This window comes from Musa acuminata, unplaced genomic scaffold (assembly GCF_036884655.1).
Source record: "Musa acuminata AAA Group cultivar baxijiao unplaced genomic scaffold, Cavendish_Baxijiao_AAA HiC_scaffold_1052, whole genome shotgun sequence".
In the NCBI taxonomy this organism is placed as follows: domain Eukaryota; kingdom Viridiplantae; phylum Streptophyta; class Magnoliopsida; order Zingiberales; family Musaceae; genus Musa; species Musa acuminata.
Genome location: NW_027021266.1, coordinates 39,830 through 61,964, shown reverse-complemented (window position 1 = coordinate 61,964; position 22,135 = coordinate 39,830). Strand labels below are relative to the sequence as shown.

The 22,135-nt window shown below is 42.3% G+C and overlaps 3 protein-coding genes and 1 long non-coding RNA gene across 5 annotated transcripts; 1 reads left to right on the top strand and 3 right to left on the bottom strand.

Moving 5' to 3' along the window:
* Nucleotides 1-4: 4 nt before the first annotated feature.
* LOC135665988 (MDIS1-interacting receptor like kinase 1-like) lies at nucleotides 5-3,366 on the top strand (the record flags this gene model as incomplete). The annotated part of the gene is made up of 2 exons (XM_065177457.1): nucleotides 5-2,621; nucleotides 2,705-3,366. Coding segments are annotated over 2 exons (3,030 nt in total), but the record flags the coding sequence as incomplete, so codon positions are not given.
* Nucleotides 3,367-4,818: 1,452 nt separating this feature from the next.
* Nucleotides 4,819-9,322, bottom strand: LOC103980278 (putative pentatricopeptide repeat-containing protein At2g02150). The gene is made up of 3 exons (XM_009396618.3): nucleotides 6,834-9,322; nucleotides 6,571-6,619; nucleotides 4,819-5,104 (listed from the first exon to the last, which is right to left on the bottom strand). The coding sequence occupies exon 1, from the start codon at nucleotides 9,203-9,205 to the stop codon at nucleotides 7,028-7,030; it is 2,178 nt and encodes a 725-aa protein (XP_009394893.2). The 5' UTR covers nucleotides 9,206-9,322; the 3' UTR covers nucleotides 4,819-5,104; nucleotides 6,571-6,619; nucleotides 6,834-7,027.
* A 2,572-nt stretch (nucleotides 9,323-11,894) lies between these two features.
* On the bottom strand, nucleotides 11,895-16,361 carry LOC135665986 (uncharacterized). Its single transcript, XM_065177456.1, has 8 exons — nucleotides 15,970-16,361; nucleotides 15,713-15,796; nucleotides 14,205-14,285; nucleotides 13,107-13,246; nucleotides 12,858-12,990; nucleotides 12,599-12,668; nucleotides 12,292-12,354; nucleotides 11,895-12,204 (listed from the first exon to the last, which is right to left on the bottom strand). The coding sequence occupies exons 1-8, from the start codon at nucleotides 16,356-16,358 to the stop codon at nucleotides 12,127-12,129; spliced, it is 1,038 nt and encodes a 345-aa protein (XP_065033528.1). The 5' UTR covers nucleotides 16,359-16,361; the 3' UTR covers nucleotides 11,895-12,126.
* A 2,987-nt stretch (nucleotides 16,362-19,348) lies between these two features.
* LOC135665985 (uncharacterized) lies at nucleotides 19,349-22,135 on the bottom strand. Of its 2 annotated transcripts, XR_010509666.1 has the most exons (4): nucleotides 22,118-22,135; nucleotides 20,325-20,384; nucleotides 19,879-19,969; nucleotides 19,349-19,794 (listed from the first exon to the last, which is right to left on the bottom strand). It is a non-coding gene; the product is annotated as an uncharacterized LOC135665985 (long non-coding RNA). The 2 variants fall into 2 exon arrangements; XR_010509665.1 differs by lacking the exon at nucleotides 22,118-22,135 and having other exon boundaries at nucleotides 20,325-22,081.

Sequence of the window (22,135 nt, the reverse complement as noted above, 5' to 3'; positions counted from 1 at the left end):
CAATGCCAGTGATGCTGGCGCTGCAGACGATGAGATCTCTGCTCTGCTCGCGATCAAGTCCGGCCTCGTCGATCCACTGAATGCCCTCCATGACTGGAAGGCTCCGGCGGACCCCGCAGGTTCCACACACTGCAACTGGACCGGCGTCGCCTGCGACTCCTTGGGCTTCGTCGAGAGGTTGGACCTCTCGCACCTCAACCTTAGCGGCCTGATCGCCGACGACATCCGACGTCTTCGCCACCTCACCAGCCTCAAACTCTGCTGCAATGCCTTCTCCTCCTCCCTCCCCGGCTCGCTGTCAGGCCTCTCGTCGCTCGAGGAGCTCGACGTCAGCGTGAACGCCTTCGTCGGCCGGTTCCCGACCGGCCTAGGTTCGTCCCCTGCATTGATGACCGTGAACGCGTCGGCCAACAACTTCGTCGGCCCGCTGCCGGAGGATCTCTCCAATGCCACGTCGCTTGAGGTCATTGATTTCCGGGGGAGCTTCTTCCAGGGATCGATTCCGGCATCCTACAGGAGCCTGCAGAAGCTCAGGTTCCTTGGCCTCTCGGGCAACAACCTCACCGGAAGAATCCCGGTGGAGCTCGGCGAGCTCTCCTCGTTGGAGAAGCTCATAATTGGGTACAACGAGCTCGAGGGGAGCATTCCGGCCGAGTTTGGCAACCTGTCGAGCCTCGAGTATCTTGACTTGGCCGTTGGCGATCTCGACGGCGCCATACCGCCGGAACTGGGGCGGCTGCAGCAGCTGACCACTTTGTTCTTGTACAAGAACAACTTGGAAGGCGACATCCCGAAGGAGATCGGCAACATGTCGGCGTTGGTGATGCTCGACGTGTCCGACAACAGGGTCTCCGGCTCTATACCGCCGGAATTGGCCCATCTGACGAATCTGCAGCTCCTCAATCTCATGTGCAATAGGCTGCAAGGCCCGGTGCCGCCAGGCATCGGAGACTTACCTCGGTTGGAGGTACTCGAGCTCTGGAACAACTCGCTCACGGGTCCCCTGCCGACCAATCTCGGCCGCGTCTCGCCGTTGCAGTGGCTCGACGTGTCGTCGAACTCGCTCTCCGGGGAGATCCCGGCCGGCCTGTGCGACGGCCACAACCTCACCAAGCTCATCCTCTTCAACAATGCCTTTTCCGGGCCGATTCCGGTCGGCCTCTCGACGTGCAAGTCGCTGGTCCGCGTGAGGGTGCAGAACAACAGGCTCAACGGCACGGTGCTGGGCGGGCTGGGGAAGCTGCCAAAGCTGCAGAGGCTGGAATTGGCGAGCAACGATCTCGAGGGCGAGATTCCGAGCGACCTCGCCTTGTCGACGTCGCTCTCCTTCATTGACCTCTCGCACAATCACCTCCGGTCGTCTCTCCCCTCCACCATCTTCTCCATCCCCACCTTGCAGAGCTTCATGGCGTCCGACAACCTGCTCACCAGCGACATCCCTGACCAGTTCCAGGACTGCCCGACACTGGCCGCACTCGACTTGTCGAACAACCGCCTCACCGGCGGCATCCCGGCGAGCCTCGCCTCGTGCCAGAGGCTCGTCAGCCTGGACCTGCATGGCAACCGGTTGACTGGGGAGATCCCGGTGGCGGTCGCGATGATGCCGGCGCTCGCCATCCTCGATCTGTCCAACAATCTCCTCACGGGCTCCATCCCGGCGAACGTCGGGAACTCGCCGGCGCTGGAGACATTGAATCTGTCCTACAACAATCTCTCGGGCCCTGTGCCGGCGAACGGGATACTGAGGACGATAAATCCCGACGATCTCGCCGGCAATTCGGGCCTCTGCGGGGGAGTACTACCGCCATGTGGCTCAGGGGCCGGCCGGTCGTGGCTCCGGAGAGGAAAGAATCCTCACCTGAAGCACATTGTTGCCGGGTGGATGACGGGGATCTCGGCGATCCTCGCCTTCTGCATCCTTCTCTTGGGAGCTCATCATCTCTACAGGAAGTGGTACGTCAGCGGCGGCGGCTGCTGCTGCGAGGAGCCCTTGGACGAGGAGAGCGGCGCGTGGCCATGGAGGCTTACCGCGTTCCAGCGGCTCAGCTTCACGAGCAACGACATACTCGCTTGCGTGAAGGAGGCCAACGTGATCGGGATGGGCGCCACCGGGATCGTCTACAAGGTCGAACTGCCAAGGCCGCGCGTGCTGGTGGCAGTCAAGAAGCTGTGGCGGGCCAGGTCGCCCGACATCGTCCCCGAGGCCGGGAACTCGAACCCGGGGGCCGACATCGCCGGAGAAGTGAGCGTGGTGGGGAAACTGAGGCACCGCAACATCGTGCGCATTCTCGGCTACATGCACAACGACACCGACGCCATGATCCTGTACGAGTACATGCCCAACGGAAGCCTGTGGGAGGCGCTGCACGGGCCGCAGGCCAGCCGGCTACTGCCGGACTGGGTGTCGCGCTACAACGTGGCCGCCGGCATCGCCCAGGGCCTCGCCTACCTCCACCACGACTGCCACCCTCCCGTAATTCACCGCGACATCAAGTCCAACAACATATTACTGGACGGCAACCTCGAGGCGCGGATCGCCGACTTCGGGCTCGCCAGGATGATGGTGAGGAAGAACGAGACGGTGTCGATGGTCGCCGGATCCTACGGCTACATCGCTCCCGGTGAGCTCTTCGCTCCTCACTCCATCACCTTCTCACTGAATCATCCTGCATCAGCATCTGAACTCCAATTCAATCTGTGACAGAGTACGGCTACACGCTGAAGGTGGACGAGAAGAGCGACATCTACAGCTTCGGGGTGGTTCTGATGGAGCTGGTCACCGGGAGGAGGCCGATCGAGCGGGAGTTCGGGGAGTGCCAAGACGTGGTCGGATGGGTCCGTGGCAGGCTGAGGAGCGACCGGGGGTTGGAAGCGGTGCTCGACGCCGGGGTGGGAGGGCACTGCAAGCATGTGCAGGAGGAGATGGTGTTGGTGCTGCGGATCGCGTTGCTGTGCACAGCGAAGCTTCCGAAGGAGCGGCCGTCGATGAGGGACGTGCTCACCATGCTCGGGGAGGCGAAGCCCAGGAGGAAGAGCAGTAGCTTCGGAGCGGAGAGCAACGCGGTGGACAAGGATAAGCCTGTGTTCAGTACTTCGCCGGAGTCGGGCTACCTTTAGGCATGGCCATAGATCTGCTTCTCTGACTCCATTTTTGGCCTGGGAGGTTGATGGAGTCGAAGGGTTGTATCTATCGATCGAGTGTAGATGGAGATCACTGTAGCTGCTCGATTCTTTGTCCATAGTGTAGTGTTGTAAGCTGAACGAGGAGCCAACTTTGCTCGACCGGTCATCAGTTAGTTTGGTGAAGGAAGAAATGACACGCAGCTTCTCAGTGACTGATAGACTGCTTAAGAAAGAAGAAGGTAATGAGAGTCGATCAAAGTTAACAAATGGAATATTAGAAAAAGGATATGATAATTGATGAGGATAATAATGGCGATAAAACTCGGGTTGACGTCAGCTATCCCAGATGACGCCTCGATCGACCTGACACCACCTGGTCAAACGGACCGGAACGTCGACCGAGACACATTAAACATCCTGCTCAGGCTCGATCCTTCACGTCACGCCAACACCAGTGTCAGACGCAAGCAGGCACATCAGGCAACGGTAATCCTCACTATAAAAACCCTCGGGCTCCGAGGAAAGGGGGGGACGAAGAGACAACTTAGCTAAAGAAACCCCCTTCACCATCCACTAACTTGATCGTCGAAGGGGTCGGGCCGAGCTCCCCGACCCGACCTTTGTGCAGGTGCGAATGCGAAGGTCTCCCGCTAAACGCGCAGACGAGGAGTCCCTTCCCGGAGGAAACGACGATCCCGTCCCGATCGGACCAACGCAGTCGACCACCTCGGTAATCTCAAGGAACGTCCCAGGGAGATCCCCCATCATCCGGATCCGAACCAAGTCGCGTCGGCCCCGAGGCCACGACTTAAAGTTGTTTACACAAACAATAATTAACTTCAATAAATGAAATATTAAAAAAGACCTGTAGACAGAAATCCTCAACTCAAACTCACAATCATATATGAAATAATTGACTTGTTAACTCGATAAATCTGAACAATTAGTTCAAAATGTATAAGTCATTCATGTCCAATAGATTGGACGGTTAAGGCACTCACAAACTTATTGATGCAAAGATAATAAAATCTCATCAACACTATTTCGAAAGCTATAGAGGGAGGTAATATAATAGGCGCAAAAAAAAAAGTTTCATGTATTGAAAATCAATGATATGCTGTTCTTCATCAGATTAAGGTAAAACTCAATTTTTTGTACAAGAAATTAGCACAGAATACAAGAAAAATACTGTGAAAGTGAACATACTCTTCGAAAGAAAGATGCACTTGCTCCGGGCAAAGGCAAGCCCTGATTTAGAAGTCACCAGCAAGATGGTGACTGACGATGAATACAAGAATAGGCAATTCAATTCATACTTCTTTCAGCTTTTTCCAAATAGCATATTTTGCGGTCTCTTTTATTGCTTCGGACAAAAAAAAATGAATGCATGCAGGCACGTCGCAGCTCGAAAACTCAGCAGCACATGTAAAATTCAGCAGTCCTCGATGCCCTTTTACACAAACAATCAACACATTTCATCGACTCAATGAAATTGTAAGATCGTTCATGTAGAATGTCTTCCTTGATGCATCCTTGGGAGAAAACTCCTTTAACATGCATGATCCAAGATGCTAGATATACATCACATACTCCTTCCTGCTGAGAAACTAACACCACCTCCAGACAAAGCCCATGTGCTGCTGCAAATAATTCTCAGAGCACAGCTGCAAATAATTCTCAGAATATAACAGTTGGTTCCAAGAGAAAAAACATTTCTCGAGTGCAAAAATGTCATTGATTTCATCAATTTTTCTATCCATAAATTTCTCTTCTAATCTCATTATTCAGATGTTCAGATATCTGTTCTGTACACCAGCATACTAAGTATAGGAATAACAAGCGCAGATCCAAATGGCCACAAAACTGTTACTGAACTGATTTTACTCTAGCACTGGAAAAATGAATGCTCGGATTAATGGCTAAATATCAGCCACCCATCAACGTGGTTATAGAACTTTGTTACTATCCCTGAAGATACACCCTGAAAAAGAAACATTGCATTTATTAGCATACAAAAATCACAGAAAGCTAAACATGATCAATACACCTGAGCAAACTATGTATTCAGCAATATAAAATTCAAGATTCAACTGGCAATAAAACAGTTAAAATGAATTCAGTAACAAAATGTTCAACCAAATTAGAACTTCAAATTGAGATTGAGTAGGAATATAATTCAACACAAAGGGCATATAATTCTCATTGCTGTTATATTATGAAATAATATTGCAGGTCTTGATTAGTTTCAGATAGATACTTATACAATCTGTGGAAATTTGAATAACGGATCAGGATTTTGGTTACATTGATAAAATGACTGCAAGCATGGTTGTTATCATTGGACATTGCTGGCTGGTGATACCATGACTTATTTCATTGATCAAGGGCTCCAACGATCATGATACAAGAATATGCCTAGTTACTTTTTTTGTTTATCATTAATCATGTATATGGACAGAGTTCAGATGTCACTTCATTGCACATCACACCAACCCCATAAAACACACCTCTGAAAGACATATCTGAACCATAATATCCACGGTCGAAACACATCCAGCATTGCCGCTTCTGACTTCTGATCTGTGGTCTAGTTTCTAACTTTTGTCCTAACACTACAATAAAATTAATCCTATAGAAGTCAGTTCAGCTGCCACTTCATAGCAGATGAAGATGCCCCCCAAAAACACACCTTCCAAACCATGTCTGAGCTGTGTTATCCACGCACAGAATACGTCACAAACTGCTGCTTCCTTTCTTTCATTATCATAAACTATACTTAGCAACCATGATAATGCTACAGTATTGCAAATGCATATAACTATGTGTGAACAATGTGCAGTGCTGGTAATAAAATCTTGTGACAATTTTTTGAAAACAATCTTATAAAAATCCAAAAGTTTCTCCTCACATTATTTACCAAATTTTCTGCCCATACAATTCTTCAGACAGAAAGCCAGGTATCCTATATACACAAAACACAGACTTATAATTCATTTGGCCTCATACTTCTTTATATGCAAAATCCAGTTCTATTTTCATTGACTTCCTATTTCTTGTTTCTACAAAGTACCAATTTATGTATTAGAGAAAACACCCAAAAAAGAAAGTAATATTATTTAGCCGATCCATCGTGCTTAGACAAATGTTGACCTCTTCTTAGAGGCCAAAAACCATGTGAAATCTATTGGCAGCGCACAAACACTTGCTAACCAGAATTAAAAAGCGCACAAGTTCCTCTTGAATGGCCGACGGAAATCTCATGATCAATAAAATCTCTTTGAAGTTACTACAACTACATCAGGAAATAGAACTCCGCAAATATCTTTGGGAATAGTAGAACATAAGAAAATTATTGTAGATAACCTCACAAGTAGAACACAAAATCAGTGACGATGATACATTTAAAGATACCAAAAAAAAAAGAAAAACTTAGTGAACTCAACTTACTTTTCCATGACAGCCGACTGGCTTTGTCGATAAAATGGACACTTCGGTGCTGAAAATAAAAAAATTAAAACAGTATCAGTAACTAAAATTGTTTACTTTCTTGTAGGAGTATGTGTTATATAGAGAATTTGTCAAGGTATGCATTTAATCGAGACCAAATAATCATAAAAGCTTCAATTCATGCCCTAGAATATGAATATGCAATTCATGTGATTTTACAGAAACAAGTTTAAGTGGTTGAGATAAGATGCTGTGAGCATTACCCTTATATCATGTAACAGCTCATATCCACCAATTTTCAGGAGTCCATAAACATAGGAATCAGTTCCAGGCCTCAAATCATATGATAATAATATATTCTTAAAGCAAAACCATCAGAAGCTCTGGTTGCTTTGAAGCTCGGACTCCATGAGTGAAAAAAAATACATTGCAGTTGTAATAATCCAAGCACAACTAATCAGATCTTATTAGAGGCAGTATCGTCCATCGTGCTAGGAATGATACCTCTTCTTCTCATGTCAATTCGCAAACTCTGAACCTCATCCATATTTCCCAACCTATGATACTTGCTTATGAGACAATTATAAACTGCTTCATCAGGGATAATATTATTGTTGATCATCTCTGCTAGTGTGTTTCTAGCTTCCTCCATTTGACCAGTGTCACAAAATCCCCATATAAGAGATGTATATGCATGAAGGTCAAGCTCAAGGCCATTCTCTATCATTTTGCTTTTGAGAGCAAACGCTTTCTGAAGATTGCCCCTCTTCAAATACCCATTCATTAGAGATGTGTACGCAAATTTGTCTGGAGCTACACCCTTCCCCACCATTGTTTCAAAGACTTCAGAAGCTTCTTCCAAGAAACCTGTTTTGCAAAGGCCATCAATAAGCGCCGTGTACACCAAGATATTAGGTTGCAAGCCTAATGATTTCATTCTTTCAAAATGGCACCTTGCTTCATGAATCGATCCTTCTTTGCATAACCCATCGACTAATGCACAATATGTAACAATGCTAGGAAGTACACCCGAATCATGCATTTTGTGAAGCACATCAAGGGCCTCCGAGGCTTTTCCTGCTTTAAAGCAAGCGTTCATTATTGTTGTGTAGATCACATGATTAGGTTTTAAGCCAAGATAATCCATCTCCTTCAGCAAAGTCTTAGCTTCATCAATCTTTCTATCGTTACAAAGACCCCAAATGATGGTACCATAGAGCGAGATATCAGGTTCAATGCCCTTATCCCTCATTTCAGACAGTAAATCCATTGCCTTCTCCTTGTTCTTATTCTTGAAATGCCCATGCACCAGAGAGGTATACATCAATTGGTTGGGCACCACACCTGCTCTCACCATAGCCCGAAAAATCCCTTCTGCTTCGAGAACCTTCCCCTCTTTACAGAGGCCATCCACCAAAGCTGTGTAAGTCACAACATTTAACTCCACCCCCTCATTCACCATCTCATCGACCAACGACTGGGCTTCCTTAAGATTTCCGGCCTTGAAGTTTCCGTCGATTAGAGAAGTATAAGTAAATTCATTTGGCCTTATGCCTCTAACTCTCATATCAACAAAGAATTTAAGTGCTTCTTGCATCATGCCTTCCTTGCAGAAGGCATCAATGAATGTGCTGAATGTGACCACATTGGGCACAATATCTTTCCTCTTCATCTCACTAAGAAACTCAAAAGCCTTCAGCAGCTTCCCAAATTTACAGAAACAGTCGACGAGAGCATTATAAGTAATCACATCAGGCTCACAGCCGGAATCTTTCATCTCCCCCAGAATTTGCTCAGCTTCCTCCAATTCCCCACACTTCCCATGCCCATCAATGAGCGAGTTATATGTGATCACGTCCGGCAAGCAACCCATTTCTTTCATCTTCTGGAATAACGCCCTTGCCGCAGTCAAATCACCCTCCTTGCACAAGAAATCAATCATAATATTGAAAGTGAAAACTGTAGGAGCCATATTTGAGCTGACAATATCATTGAAGAACCTCTTTGACAACTCGCCTCTGCCTGTCCTCACAAGCCGCTGAAGCAAATTGTTGCAGGATCGCAACTTTGGCAGAACCCTAAAGGCTCTCATCCTATAGAAGCAATCACTGGCCTCATCGAGCATCCCCAGATCAGTCAAAACCCCAAAGAGTGCATCAAACACTCCATACCCCAGAGTCCCGTAACCCCTTGCAGTCGTTCGCAGCACATCGACAATGCTCTCCGATCCTTCCGACACCCGCGTTGACAAGACAATATCTTTAAGGACCTTCTGGGCCTCGGAATACCACCTGCCCCTAAAGAGGACGTGGACGGCAACGCACCGGGTCTCGACGGTGTGGCGGAAGCCGCTCTGCTTCCCGGCCCAGATAAAGAAGTGAAAGGCCGACCTGGGGTCCTCCTGCAGCTCCCAGAGGATTCTGCAGACGCTGTTGGGAGCCGAAGCAGATGAGAAGATGTCAGCGAGACGCGGGTCGTCCCAACTGCGTTTGGCGATGAGCCTGGGGATGGGAGCGAGGTCGGAGGCGCCAAGTGATTCGCCGGAGTGGGCGGAGAAGGGGAGGTTCCGGTACGGGCTGCGGAGGGGTAGATAGCGGCAGCGGCGGACAGGGAGGCCGCGGGAGAGTACGAGCATCCTTCGACCGCTAGGAACCGGAGAGGATCGGCGCCATGGTCGGGGCTACTCAGGCCGGAAGGAGGCGGAGCCGCTCTTCCTCTTCCATCGCGGGGAAGCGGGTTTAGGGTTTTGAACCCTGACGCCTTGGCTCGTAGACCAAACTTGGTTCGGTGCAACCCATGTGTCGTTTGTTGACTCGGGCCTCGGTTCGGACTCGGACCGTAACTGCGGGGACGATCCGTTAACCCTAAGACAGTGGTGGTGACGGCCATATGATATGATTAAAATTAATTTACTAATATCCATTTCTTCTAAGATAAATAAATAATGTAATTGAGATGGGTTATGAGTTTTAATTATTATTATTAATTATAACAAGGATATTAATCTAATAAGAAGTAAATAAATAAATAAGAACAAAAGAATATGGAAAGCACATTTCAAATTTGATTATAAAAAAATATATAAAAATTGGATCCATTAAATAAAAAAATAGGGTGCATTCTTAAAAAAAAAATCTTTATTTTTAACTTTTTTTATTTTTCGAAAAACAACCCCTTTTCAAAATTCCCAAACAATATCCATTGTTTACTTAATACTTGAAGTACATTTTTCCTATATTTTTTCCTTCATTTTTCTTCTTTTTCCTATGAGTCGATCCATATGGTAAATCAGTTAGTACAATATTTTTACACTATGTTACAATGTGTTTTCAATAATATCAAAAAATATATATTAAAATATAATTAAATATATATTATATATATATATATATATATATATATATATATATATATATATATATATATATATATATATATATATATATATATATATATATATATATATATATATATATATATATATATATATATATATATATATATATATATATATATATATATATATATATATATATACTATGATTACGTTTGTTCCGAAGCTTTAAGTAGAAGCAGGAAGGGAAGTTGTTTGACCCTTGGCGGCTGCAAGTCAACCATCCCGAAGCAAAAGTCAAGTCAACGTGGAAGCCAAGAGAAGATTCTACCCATTGTGTCATTGCTAAAGATAGAACAGCATTTGAATTCATACCATGTCACAAAGTTATGTGCAATTGTTGTATGTCGCCATGGATAGATAGGAGTCGTTCTTTATGTAGCTTCTTCATTTGGTGTTGTTAGTGTAAACAACATTGAGCCGTGACCTCGGGGCCGACGCAGCTCGGTTCGGATCCGAATGATAGGGGATCTTCCCAGAACGACCATTGAATTCGTTGAGGTGGCCGACTGCGATGGTCCGATCGGGACGGGATCGTCGTTTCCTCCGGGAGGGGGCTCCTCACTTGGGCGTTTAGTGGGCGGCCACCGTCTTCACCCCTGCACACAGGTCGGGTCGGGAGGCTCGACTCGACCCCTCAGACGATCAAGTTAGAAGATAGTGGAAGGGGAATTCGTTAGCTAAGTGGTGCCCCTTTTTCTCCTCCCTTCTCCCTCGGAGCACAAGGGTTTTTATAGCGGGAGTTATCATTGCCTGATGTGCCTGATGTTACTGTCTGCAGGATCGTACTTCTGGTAACGTCTGACATCGATGTTGGCGTGGCCTGAGGGATCGAGCATGAGTGGGGTGTTAATGTGTCTTGGTAGACGTTTCGATTCGCGTTGATCGGGTGCCTCATTAGGTTGATAGTGATGTGATGCGTCACCTGGTATAGCTGATGTCACGTGACTTATCAATGGAGTTGGATTCGGTTTCCATGCGGCCAAGTGGGAAAGATGAGATCTTTACATGAATCTTGGTGGTGTGGTGTTCTCGAGAATCTACGATGACGCTGTGTGGTTGGACTCTCATGCCTCCTCCTCCGACGACGACGACGGCGACCGCTTGGAGGGGCGATTGAGGTCGGTGCGGCCGTGGTTGGAGGCGAAGGAAGACACACTGCGAGGAGGAGGAGGAGGAGGAGGAGCAGCAGGGGAGTCAGCAATGGAGCACGCGGCAGAGGTGGGCCGGTGAATTCTTATGTGGCCGCCGAGGCCCTGGCCAGATAAGAAGACGCGGTCGCAGTGGGGGCATTGGAAGCTCCTCGCATCGCGATCGGCGGCATTGGCATCCGCGCGCACCCTCTTCTGCCTGTCGCTGGACGCCGCCAGCTGGCCATCGTCCTCAGCCTCGGATCTTGACCAGAAGGCGTCGGCGAGGAACAAGAGGGACCAGGCGGCTTCTTCTATTCTTTCTTCCGAGGAGCTGCAGACGGCCTCCGCGTCGCCGTCGATGCGGCGCTTGGGACGACGCGGAAAGGAAGACTCGGCGTGGGTCTCGCAGTCCTGGACAACAGAGGAGGAAGCTCCGGCGCCGGGAACCCTGGGGCGAAGGCTCCTCTGCCGATTACGACGGAGACCATGCGTCGGCGCGGCCGAACTTACCTCGGTCGCAACAGTATCCGAGGAGGAAGAGGACGCAGAGGAGGAGGGAGACGGGCGGCGGGAAGTCATGTGGCCGCCGAGGACGAGCCACTGGAGAAGAAGATTGGATATACGGAGGAGCTCCTCTGGTGGAGAGTTCTTGGATCTTTGAACTTTGAAGGAGCTCCTCAAGTGGACAGTTCTTGCATCTTTCAAGCTCCTCCGCTTCCTAAACTACATCCCACAAGTCTCATAACTGATTTGACTTACGATGGACTTACAGCATCAAGGCTTTGTTGCATTCTAACTAAACACTAATAATCCCTCTTGATCCATTAAAATTTCCAACTAAGCCCTCATGATATATTTTCTTTTTGTTTTTTTTACCAGATATTAGGGACAATCCCCAAAATAGTGATCCAAAAAAAATTACCATCACACAAGGAGGTGATGGATCACCTACATTGAACAAACAGTAAAATAAGCAACCAGGCATTTAAGAAGATGACTTGGCGGCATACGATCAGTGGGCTCTGTACATTATATTCTTCTTCTGTTGTCTACCTTTGCTCTTTTGGATGCTGATGCAGTATCTGTATTCCCGCTACGAGATTGTATCTGAAGTGTCATTGGGATTAGAATAGGCTTCAAGAAATCAGTCAAAACAGAAAGTGAAAGTGGGAGTGAATGCAGAACGTCGTTAACCTTATCAAGCTTCTCTCTGACCAACCTAACAGTCTCGTTCATAGATGGTGTTGGAAAGTATTCCTGCAATGAAATCAAAATATGATACTCGCAGGTCGTAATAAAACATTAGTAGGACTGGTGTGCGACATCGGATATAACAAGGACATGTAACCAAGGAAAACACTGCACTCTCTGTTTATCTGTCTTATGCTAGATGGGAAATGACAATTATAACTGAGATGAATGTAAAACACTTGGTCCGCATATCAATATTAGAATACTACACAGCGGTGCAAATGGTGGTTTGCCAAAAGATTAAACATACCTTGTTAGAGGAAACATGGCTTAGAGGAGCATCGCCAACATGAGATATTTGGCCCCCTCTAGCAAATTCTCTGAAGATAGAATACATCAGGAACCAAAAAGAAAAAATCAAACGGTCATATACAAGCAACCAATCAAAAGAAGAAAAGAAAACTATGATCTGTCCTTAAGAGGAAAGAAGAGCCTTCTGTCCTTTCCCTTCATCATGATAACTTGCTACTGCAAACACTAATTGTTCCTACTCTGAATAACTCGCATACCTTTGCCTTCCCTGCAGCTCTGAATTACTTGATGCCGATGGAGCAGGATCAAGCCAATGTTGGCAAGAAGACCCGATAATGGTGGAGTTACTGGAAATTTGAGACTTTGATCCTTCCGTTCTTACATTTGCAGCTAACAAAGCATAGAATGCAAGTCCAAGCAATAAAACACTTCGAAGAAACTATTAATGAAGCAAATGCAACAATTTTAAATCGTTACTAAGCTACTTCGATATAAAAGAAACCCACATTTTATTCGCCCAAGAACTTCCTTTGTCCTGCCCTCAAGTTTCTCCTTGACATCCAAAACACTCTCAAACTGAGGTGCATATGACACCTTCAAAAGGTTACCTAGAAATACGGATTCATCCAGTTTCCGCTTTGCAAACCTGTAGCAATGAAGAAAAAAAAATTACAAAAAAATAACAGCATGAAGTAGCAGTATAAGAGATAAAGCAGTTTTTTCTTGTCACGTCTTTTCAAGTTTGGATTTACAATGAGCAAATTTATTCCAATCACTATCTCAACTTATATGCAAGTGGATTGCTACACAGAGTTGCCAATTTGAATTCACAATGAGCAAATTCATTGAAATCTGTCTCTATCCATATGTATAGCTGTAGATGTAACTTTTATCTACTTTAGGTTATATGCAATTAATCCTGTGTTAAGATATTTTAAAGAGTAACAGTATGAGATTCTGGAAAACATTTAACTGAAAGAAAATTCCCTAAGTAGTTCTTTCTTTCAATGCTTAAATTCACAATGACTAAAGAAAAAATATTCCACGACGACAATAAAATACTAGTTGTTTGACTGCTCCTCTGAAGCACTCTTCACCTTGTACTGTGTATAAGCATGATCTTGCTAAAAGAACATTTTTGTTGATGCAAGTCAAAACTATCAAAAGAAGTGAGTTGCCTAAACTTGTTATGAGTTCAGGTACCAGATCTATGATTTTTTTTTCTTCCATATATATTTTTATTACAGAATAGACATGCAAAATATGTGCACAAGGCACTTTACAAAAGGGTCACTAACCTGTTGCAAAAAACCCTCCTGGAAACTTCAAACAATATATGTTATGAAATACTCATATATTTACCAAATCTTATCAGGTCTACAACTTTACAGTCAACACCCAGTCTATTTCCTCCACTAGTTTTAAACGACTGCAGGGATTAAAAATAATTGGAAGATGCACTTGTCTGAAAATTGTCAAAGAATGAATTGGTGATCTATGTAATCTGAAGTACAGTGCCACATTGAAAATGGAAAGAAATATCATTTCCAAGAAAAAGGTAAGCTTCTTTGTTAATAAGAACACTCAAAACATTTGTTTATTACCTTGCATTGCTGACCTGTGAGAATTTGATCCAATAAACATCAGTGAAAGGATCACAATCTTCTGCATCCATGGGTTTACACCTGAAAGTTAATAAAAAATAAGCTTAAAATAATGCAAAAGGGCACCATTTCACGACAAATATGTTTATATCTTCAACACACACACACACACACACACACACACACATAGGATCTTTAGTTGTTTAATTTAAAACATCAAAGAAAGATTCTATGAATAAAAAAAAGGAGAAAATCCGAGGTCCAAAAATATATCCCAAACTCCACACTGTTCTTTTTCCTATTGGTAATTACAATATTTACATGATAAGAAACAAATAGTCTATGCTAATAATTTTTCTTGGCTGCCTATAGAACTTAAGTAATGAATATTATTTCAGGTACTATAACATTAAGTTAAGGTATCTTACGTTTCTTTTAAAACTTGCTGACTCACAAAAATTCATCCTAAAATGCTTGAAGTTCATCAAGGACAGTAGATAGGATCACCGCATCTCTTCAATCCGGAAAGGGCCCATCAAGATGTTAGTTGGACCATTCGAACCTGAGTTATGTATGGTTTAAATAATCAGCTGAGGCAATTTAAGAACCACCATAGTCAAACCAACAGTCCCAAAATAATTGGCATATCAGATTTTGGCCATCTACAAGAAACCTAGTAGACAATATCATGCAAGATAATCCACATATTACACATGAACATAAAATAATATAATTCAAGTAAAAAAGTGAAAACCTACGTTATGAGATAGTATGTAATATAATAATATCATATGCATCAAATCATGAAGTAGAACAAATATGAAATTTAGATTTTATGCCATACTTAGATAATCAACAGTAAAAAAGGTAACTAAAAAGTTTAAAATATCTGCTCATAAATTTAAATATAACTTTTCAACTATTAAAGATTAAAAATATATTGAACTGAATTAACAAATAAAATTTGTCAAAATCATTGGCTCAAACCTTTTTTTTTTATTTGGAATGACTAATCTCATTTCTGGTTCCTTCTCGAAGTTTAAATGATCTAACGAAACTCTTGGATAATTTTACAAATTCGGGTAGAAACCTTCTAAGGAGTTCAAATGATTTGCATCATGGCAAACATCATTGTTAAAGTATACATCGGGCTCTTTCTATAGCTTAAGCTTTTGGGATCTATGGTTACGCAATCAATAGCTTTGAGATGATATTTATCTTTAAGAGAATCTTCAAACGGTCACGGCAAGCCTATACCAATTTACTTAAAGTATATATTGGGTCCTTTTCTAATACTTTAAGCTTTCGGAATTCGTGATCACCCAATCAATCTTTTAAGAATCATCATCTTCAATGGTGCATCTAGACCAAGTGATAATCATCGAACAATTCTACGCAACAGTTGGTGATCCCTATCGATGTTGCAAGGGAGAGACACAAACTGAGAACATCACGGGATCCATAATCATTCAAAAAGAAAAAGAGCAGGGTCAGGAAAATGGCTTTACTCTTCTATCTCGCCATACGATCCAAACAACCTGGACAGGTCATCACCACAGCCTAAAGCCGGCACGTTTCTCACGATCAGATATCTGCAAATTCACGATAGACAACTCAAGGAGACAGAACAAATAGAAGACATACCATCAGAATTATCAACTCGTTCCACCCAAGAGACGAACAGTTAAAGAAAAGAAAAGAGAACCGAACGAGGAGTAGGGTATAATGAGCGTGATGATTCGGAGACGAAGGACTGTTTCCGAACCTGGATTCGTCGCAGACGGTGTAGACGCGGACGGCCGGGGGTACGTCCCTGTCGCGCACCATCGCTTTGCTCCTTTCTCCCTTCCCCTCTTCCAGACTCGGCCTTCCGACTCTCGTTGTAATTATAATTGCAAAAGAAAGGAGATCTGATGGAGAACAATTAGATCCCCAAGTCCGCACGGGCAGGGGGGCTCCGCGGCCACCGCAGGAACGAGCGACGGGAGAAGACCGGTGGATCGCGGGAGAGGGGGAGGAGAGATTTAGGGCTTGCGGTGGGAATTCTACAGATTCAAGCGTACAAAAGAAGTTGACTTCAAAATTAAGCGGTTCTTTTGGTTTATTGAGATGAGAGATGAAGGTTGGATGGAGTGGACCAGTCCGGCAACTCATCCCCATGCCTTAGACATTTGCGAGTGCATTTTAGGGGATAAATCCCTTTATTATTAGACCTTCATAGCATCTCAAGTTTTAGATTTGAAAATTTTATATTTAATTTTTTATAATTATAAAAATAAAATATCTAGTTTTATTTATTCTAACATCATCGATTTTCGTCATATTTTACTGACCAAAGTACAATAATAATAAGTAAAAAAATAATTTTAATGTTCTAATTAATATTAACGAATGACATCGGTGGTGACAGACGATAACATCGCTGGGGATTATGGGTGACTATTATGGATGAAGAGAACGACGTAAATGTAGAGCGACCCTCATCTTTCGTCATTGCTTTCCTCGTCTATAACAACCACCCGCAGCCTCCAACGATGTCATCGTCCGTCACAATTAACGTCATATATCATCACCAACTGAAATATTGAAATCACCTTTTTGCCCATTATTTTTGTATTTTTATCAGTAAAACCAATGATCATGGTGCTAAGGAGGTTTAATTATAAAGGTTAATATATAATTAGCCCACATTTTAGTTATGATCCTTTTCTTTTTAATTTAGAAATATAATTCTAACTTGGGTGAATTTTCGAAGAATGCTCGTAACTGCAAAAAATTTTTACATAATGTTTGAACTTTGAAAAGTTTGCAACACTAGTAACTACGTAAAAAGATTATTTTACCCCTGTCATCATTTGACCTATAGCCTTCGCATAAGGGCCTCTATCGAATCCACTAGCCCCATCACTGCATATCTCGCTCACGAACCTTGCACAAGGTAAGAGGGGACATAAGAGCAACCATCGTCGTAAATAGCTCTCACGTGAGGGCCACGAGTGAGCACGGTGAGCGCAGTGCATGGTTGGCGAAGGCGACAATGGATCTCACGAGGTTAGGGGCAAAATGATCATTTTTAAAAAATATTTTTGTATAATTTTTTTAAAGTTGTGGTGCTATGTGAAAAATTTTTAAAGTTGGGGGCTTTATCCCGAAATTCACTCTTCTAACTATATAAATAAATTTGAGTAAATTTCCTAAAAAATAATAATAAAATTTCTTATAATAGTCTCTTTTTAGTTTGTTTCGACGTAACATCCCTTATTTTTTAAAAATTGAGATCACCCTTAGTCTCCACCACATCGGTTATCATCTTTGCTCCATTGTGAGAGCCTCCTGCCCTTGATCTTATCATCACCTTTGTCCCGTCGTGAGACCCCTTGTCCACTTTAGTCATTGTCGAGCCATTACCAAGTTCCTATCATCCCTATCATCAAACTCAACATAGGGGAAGAAGGCTGAGGCAAAGGAGACCGTCATGGTGGATCTTTCCCACCCTCCTCCTTGTGGCCCTTCGTACTAAAGGAGCATGCCTCTGCCCACTTTCGTCCCTCTTCTAATCAGGGACGATCTCAACATCTCTCAATTAGTTTGACCAACCCTTATCTTAAAAACTCAACCTTATTTGTCCAAACAAAACCCAACTCCCGACAACCTACTTACCTCAATCCAAGTCCTAATCGAACTCTAATCAGAGCAAACCTGACTGAAATAGGAATAGCTACTAGGCAAGGGGTACAGTAGCCCTACAATGAAAGTCTTAGCTATGTGCACCCTATAAGAAATGTCAGTAAAACCTAAGGACTTGGGGTGCTCCTCGCCAATTAAAACAAGAGGTTCTTCCCTATCTATAGGCAATCGAAGAAGTTTACGAGAGGAGAAGAGGAAAAGGAAAGACTTTATGAGGTGCAATTAGTCCTTCTAGCAGCCTTTTCCTCGTATTCCGACAGCCAAAAATCTACATCAAGCTCTGCCCAGTAGGTTTTTAAATGAGAAGCCTTTGAAGCCTATTGCTTATTATTCAAACCTCAAGAGAAGATTTCAACGATGAGAGAAAAGTAGATCAAAACCAAACTAGTTAGACCACCAAGGTGCTATCCAAAGACAAACTTGCACTCTACACATCTATTAGTCTCTTTATGTATTTTTAATTATGTTATTTTAAGTTTTATAATTAGCACTTTAGGTTTAGAGCTTGTTCTTTTTTTTTATTTTATGCTTGATCATAGTTATTTCCACCACTAAAACTTTCATTCGAAAAATGACATGAAGTCGATGAATCTTTGAACCCAAATCTCATACCAATCATCACCGCTCAATCAAGAGAGTAAGCGCACTCCTTCAATATAGCGGGTCATGCGAGGAACAAGGGAGTGGAAGTTCTATCATGGTCACCACCTTCTCCTGAGGTCGATGAGGTAAAAGTGAGATCTTAGTGATGCCTCAATAATAACGGACAAAGGTAAGAGACGATGGGACAAATGCGACCACACGAAAATAATAAGACCTTACAATGAGTTGAAGACGATAGCGAGGGACGAAAGCAATCATAAATGAGGTGACGAGATAATGACGACGACTAATAGGATGGGGTGACGAGATAGTGACGACAACCAATGAGGCAAAGACCAAAGGTAATCTCATATTTTAGAAAATAAGATATGCTTTATGAAAATAGATAAAAAGGGATGTTCTATGAAAAACACAAAAGTAAGAACTTCATTTTTTTATAGTTTATCTTAAAAATATTAGATATATTTCTTTAACAAAATTATATATACATATATTATTAAAAATGCTTATGATAAAAACACCAATAATTGATTTGATGATAATACCGATAGTGTCCTCCGATCATATAATAATGAAAATCGATAATGGTGTAATGTTTTTTTTTGGATAAATGATGATCAAATTATAAATCAACTATGCTGGCTGACATCATGAAATGTCACAATAGCTTTAGAAATAGTAACATTAAAATAGACGTCAATAGTGACGACGAGAGTAGTTGCAATACTTATTTCTAATATTCACGATAAATCCAAATCCCACAAACAAAATCCTACAAATTTATGCATCCACCGTAACCATCAAATGTCACAGATCCTTCAAGCTATGGAAGGACATATTAAAGGTGACCCACATTCCATAATAACTTGCCTTTATTCATGATATATTAGGCAAATAATTTTAGCATCTCAATGCTCCAAGGTCACAGATCCTTCAAGCTGGGAAAAACAAACCAGGATATATAGATACATGAAGGAATCACCTTATTACTCCCAAACCTAGCAAATCATAAAAAGCTTCCATGGATCTAACAAAATGTTATATACACAAACAACACTCTATCCCGGCAAATCGGATTATTAATAACTGGCCAAGATCGGTTGAAGCATTAAAAAAAATCTGACTACCCCTCATTCTTATGATATCAAGGCTCCTGTATCAGCAAAAGCTAATACCAGTAGTGGTACAATCGCTTCACTTGATATAATCATCGGTTTAACCTTCACAGCCTTGGAAAAATGATTGATGTACAATCCATAGCTTTCGAGACTGCATAATTACCATTCATTCACCTTTCACCCTGAAATTTCAAGTGTGAAAGTTGGTTGATTATAGTGAAATTCAATATGATTTATGGCTAAAAGTTTTAAAGACATGAACTTACATAATGGAGCGACAGTTTCACAAGTGAGGTTGTTAGCAATACCAGAATTCAAGTCCTCTGTGCCACCACTGAATGATGCGAGTAATTTTCTCTGCATGAAGGTAAACGTATTCAAGTTAACCAACTATTTCTGGTAACAAGAGAATAAAAATTAAGCATGTTTCCATTGATCATCGTGGCTAGTGTATAAAATCCAGACCCCGTAAAAAAATTTAAATTAAAGTTCATCAGTAGTATCTAGACAATGAATGTGGTCATTGCTACATGAAGTTCTAAACTTATAAATAGAGCATTTGCAGAACTATGATATCTATGAAGGATATTCAATCGATGGTCAGAATGTCAAATAAAACAGACCAGATAAGTGAATCAAGGGGCCAAAACCAACTTGTCAGCAAATTCTGAGAAACTCCCAAAGTTAATGGTTAGATGACAGTGACACTCACATGCGCTTCAAAGTCAGGGCTGGTCAGATTGATAGATAAATTCCCCATCAACAACAATACCTGCATATTGATGGTACAAAAGATTACTTCTTTGAAGGTAAATTCAGAAGCACATGTATAAACCAGACACTAGTTACCTGTAACAGATAAAAAGAAAATGACAAAGTATTCTACATGAGCATGCTCTGATAAAATTTTCATACATATAACAACTTGAATAATGAATTCAGAACAACAGAAAGGATACGCTTCTCCAGTATCAGAATTAAGAGTTTTGAAAGAGAGCAAATAACATAATCCTGTCTAGTACCGTTAGTACTATCCCTGTCTCTAATCCCTGTCACAAGAAAAGCTCCAATTCATTCAATTACGTACAAAGTTTTAAGTACAGATATGTAGTTTGAATCCTATGGAATTCTCTTTTTTCTGATCTAGAAGCTCAGAACAGCAGGACAATGGTGGTGTGATTTTCAAAATTTGCCATATAATTTTAACAGCTACCAACACAAAGGGTAAATAGTGCCAGATACATAATAACAAAGATGAAACTCTGCCATGACAGCGTAGAAAATAACTGACATGTGATAAGACAAGAAATTACTTATAAGCATCACTGGTAAAGATATATAAAGAGCAAGAAAATAGATCTTTATCAGTACCTACATCAGACTCAGATCCAAACAGATGTCATTCCAAATTGTTAGATCATATGAACAATAACAAGAAAGCATTCTGATGGACGTCATTCCAACTCGAGGGTAATCATGGTCCAAATGGAAATTGGAAGTTTTCTTTCAAGCGTATAACAAATGTAAACAGAAGTCTGATGCAGTATCCAGCATACATAAACCTCCAAGTATTTTTAAATGCTTTAAATATGTGGTTTTCTTTCTTACGTCAATTTGGCTGCTAATGCCCTTTAATTCAAATGCTGAAGTAGATGCATCCCAGTTAAACTCCAATGTCCTTGCAGAAAAGCTTTCCCAAAATAGATCTTTATCGGTGATCATCTATCGTCCCATTTTTGGCATATTTACAAAGAACAATTCCTTTGTTATCTTAAGTTATTAAAATCCAAGTATAAGGTGCCATTTGGCTTCTATTCATTAAATGGTACAATTCATGCTCGATGCATTCCAAGGCACATACCAAAAGCTCATTTTGTACCATTGACACCATTATTGAAACGGCACATCCTGGCATTGACCTGGATTGTGCAAATGCAGCATGAATGGTTTACAGGCCTGCACCGCTGCCCCATAATTGTACTTCACATGCTCAGCAAACATATGCTGCATGAACAATGACACCAACACATGCTGTAAAAAAAAACAAACCTGTGCTACTATTCATCAGTAGCACAAAATGAAGGACGTCTTTCTTTGATCACAAGTTCATAAAATAGTTACTGGTTTAGAAACACAAACAAAGTTATCATACAAAGAAAGAAAAGTATGTTGCAGTTCTTCTTACAACCAAGTGAATCATAAACAAGCTGAAACAACTAAAAATTATACACAAGCACACAATTACATGATCTACACTTTCCAAGAAGAGATAACCAAACATAAAACCCATTTACAGTTCAGCAATAGCAAATGTTTTTCATCAGAACACAATTATGGTTGTGTAATTCATAAGACAATAATATAGAAGAAAATTCATTGCCAGCTAAACAAGAATAACAACCATTTCATTTGGATAAAATAGTTTCCTACATCAAACAACGAAGCATTAAATTTTCTTCAATATATGAAAAAATTGTAATAAGTACTGGTTTGAATATAGCATACTGTTTCAACATCAATTGG

Bases quoted from the DNA above. Each gene is read 5' to 3' on its own strand.
- LOC103980278 (XM_009396618.3), bottom strand. From the start codon at position 9,205: ATGCTCGTACTCTCCCGCGGCCTCCCTGTCCGCCGCTGCCGCTATCTA.
- LOC135665986 (XM_065177456.1), bottom strand. From the start codon at position 16,358: ATGAGTTGCCGGACTGGTCCACTCCATCCAACCTTCATCTCTCATCTC. The intron at 12,991-13,106 runs GTGGGTTTCTTT...ATGCTTTGTTAG, and splicing joins AGTTCTTGGGCGAATAAAAT to CTGCAAATGTAAGAACGGAA. The intron at 12,355-12,598 runs GTATGTTTAATC...ATTTCATTGCAG, and splicing joins GCCATGTTTCCTCTAACAAG to GAATACTTTCCAACACCATC.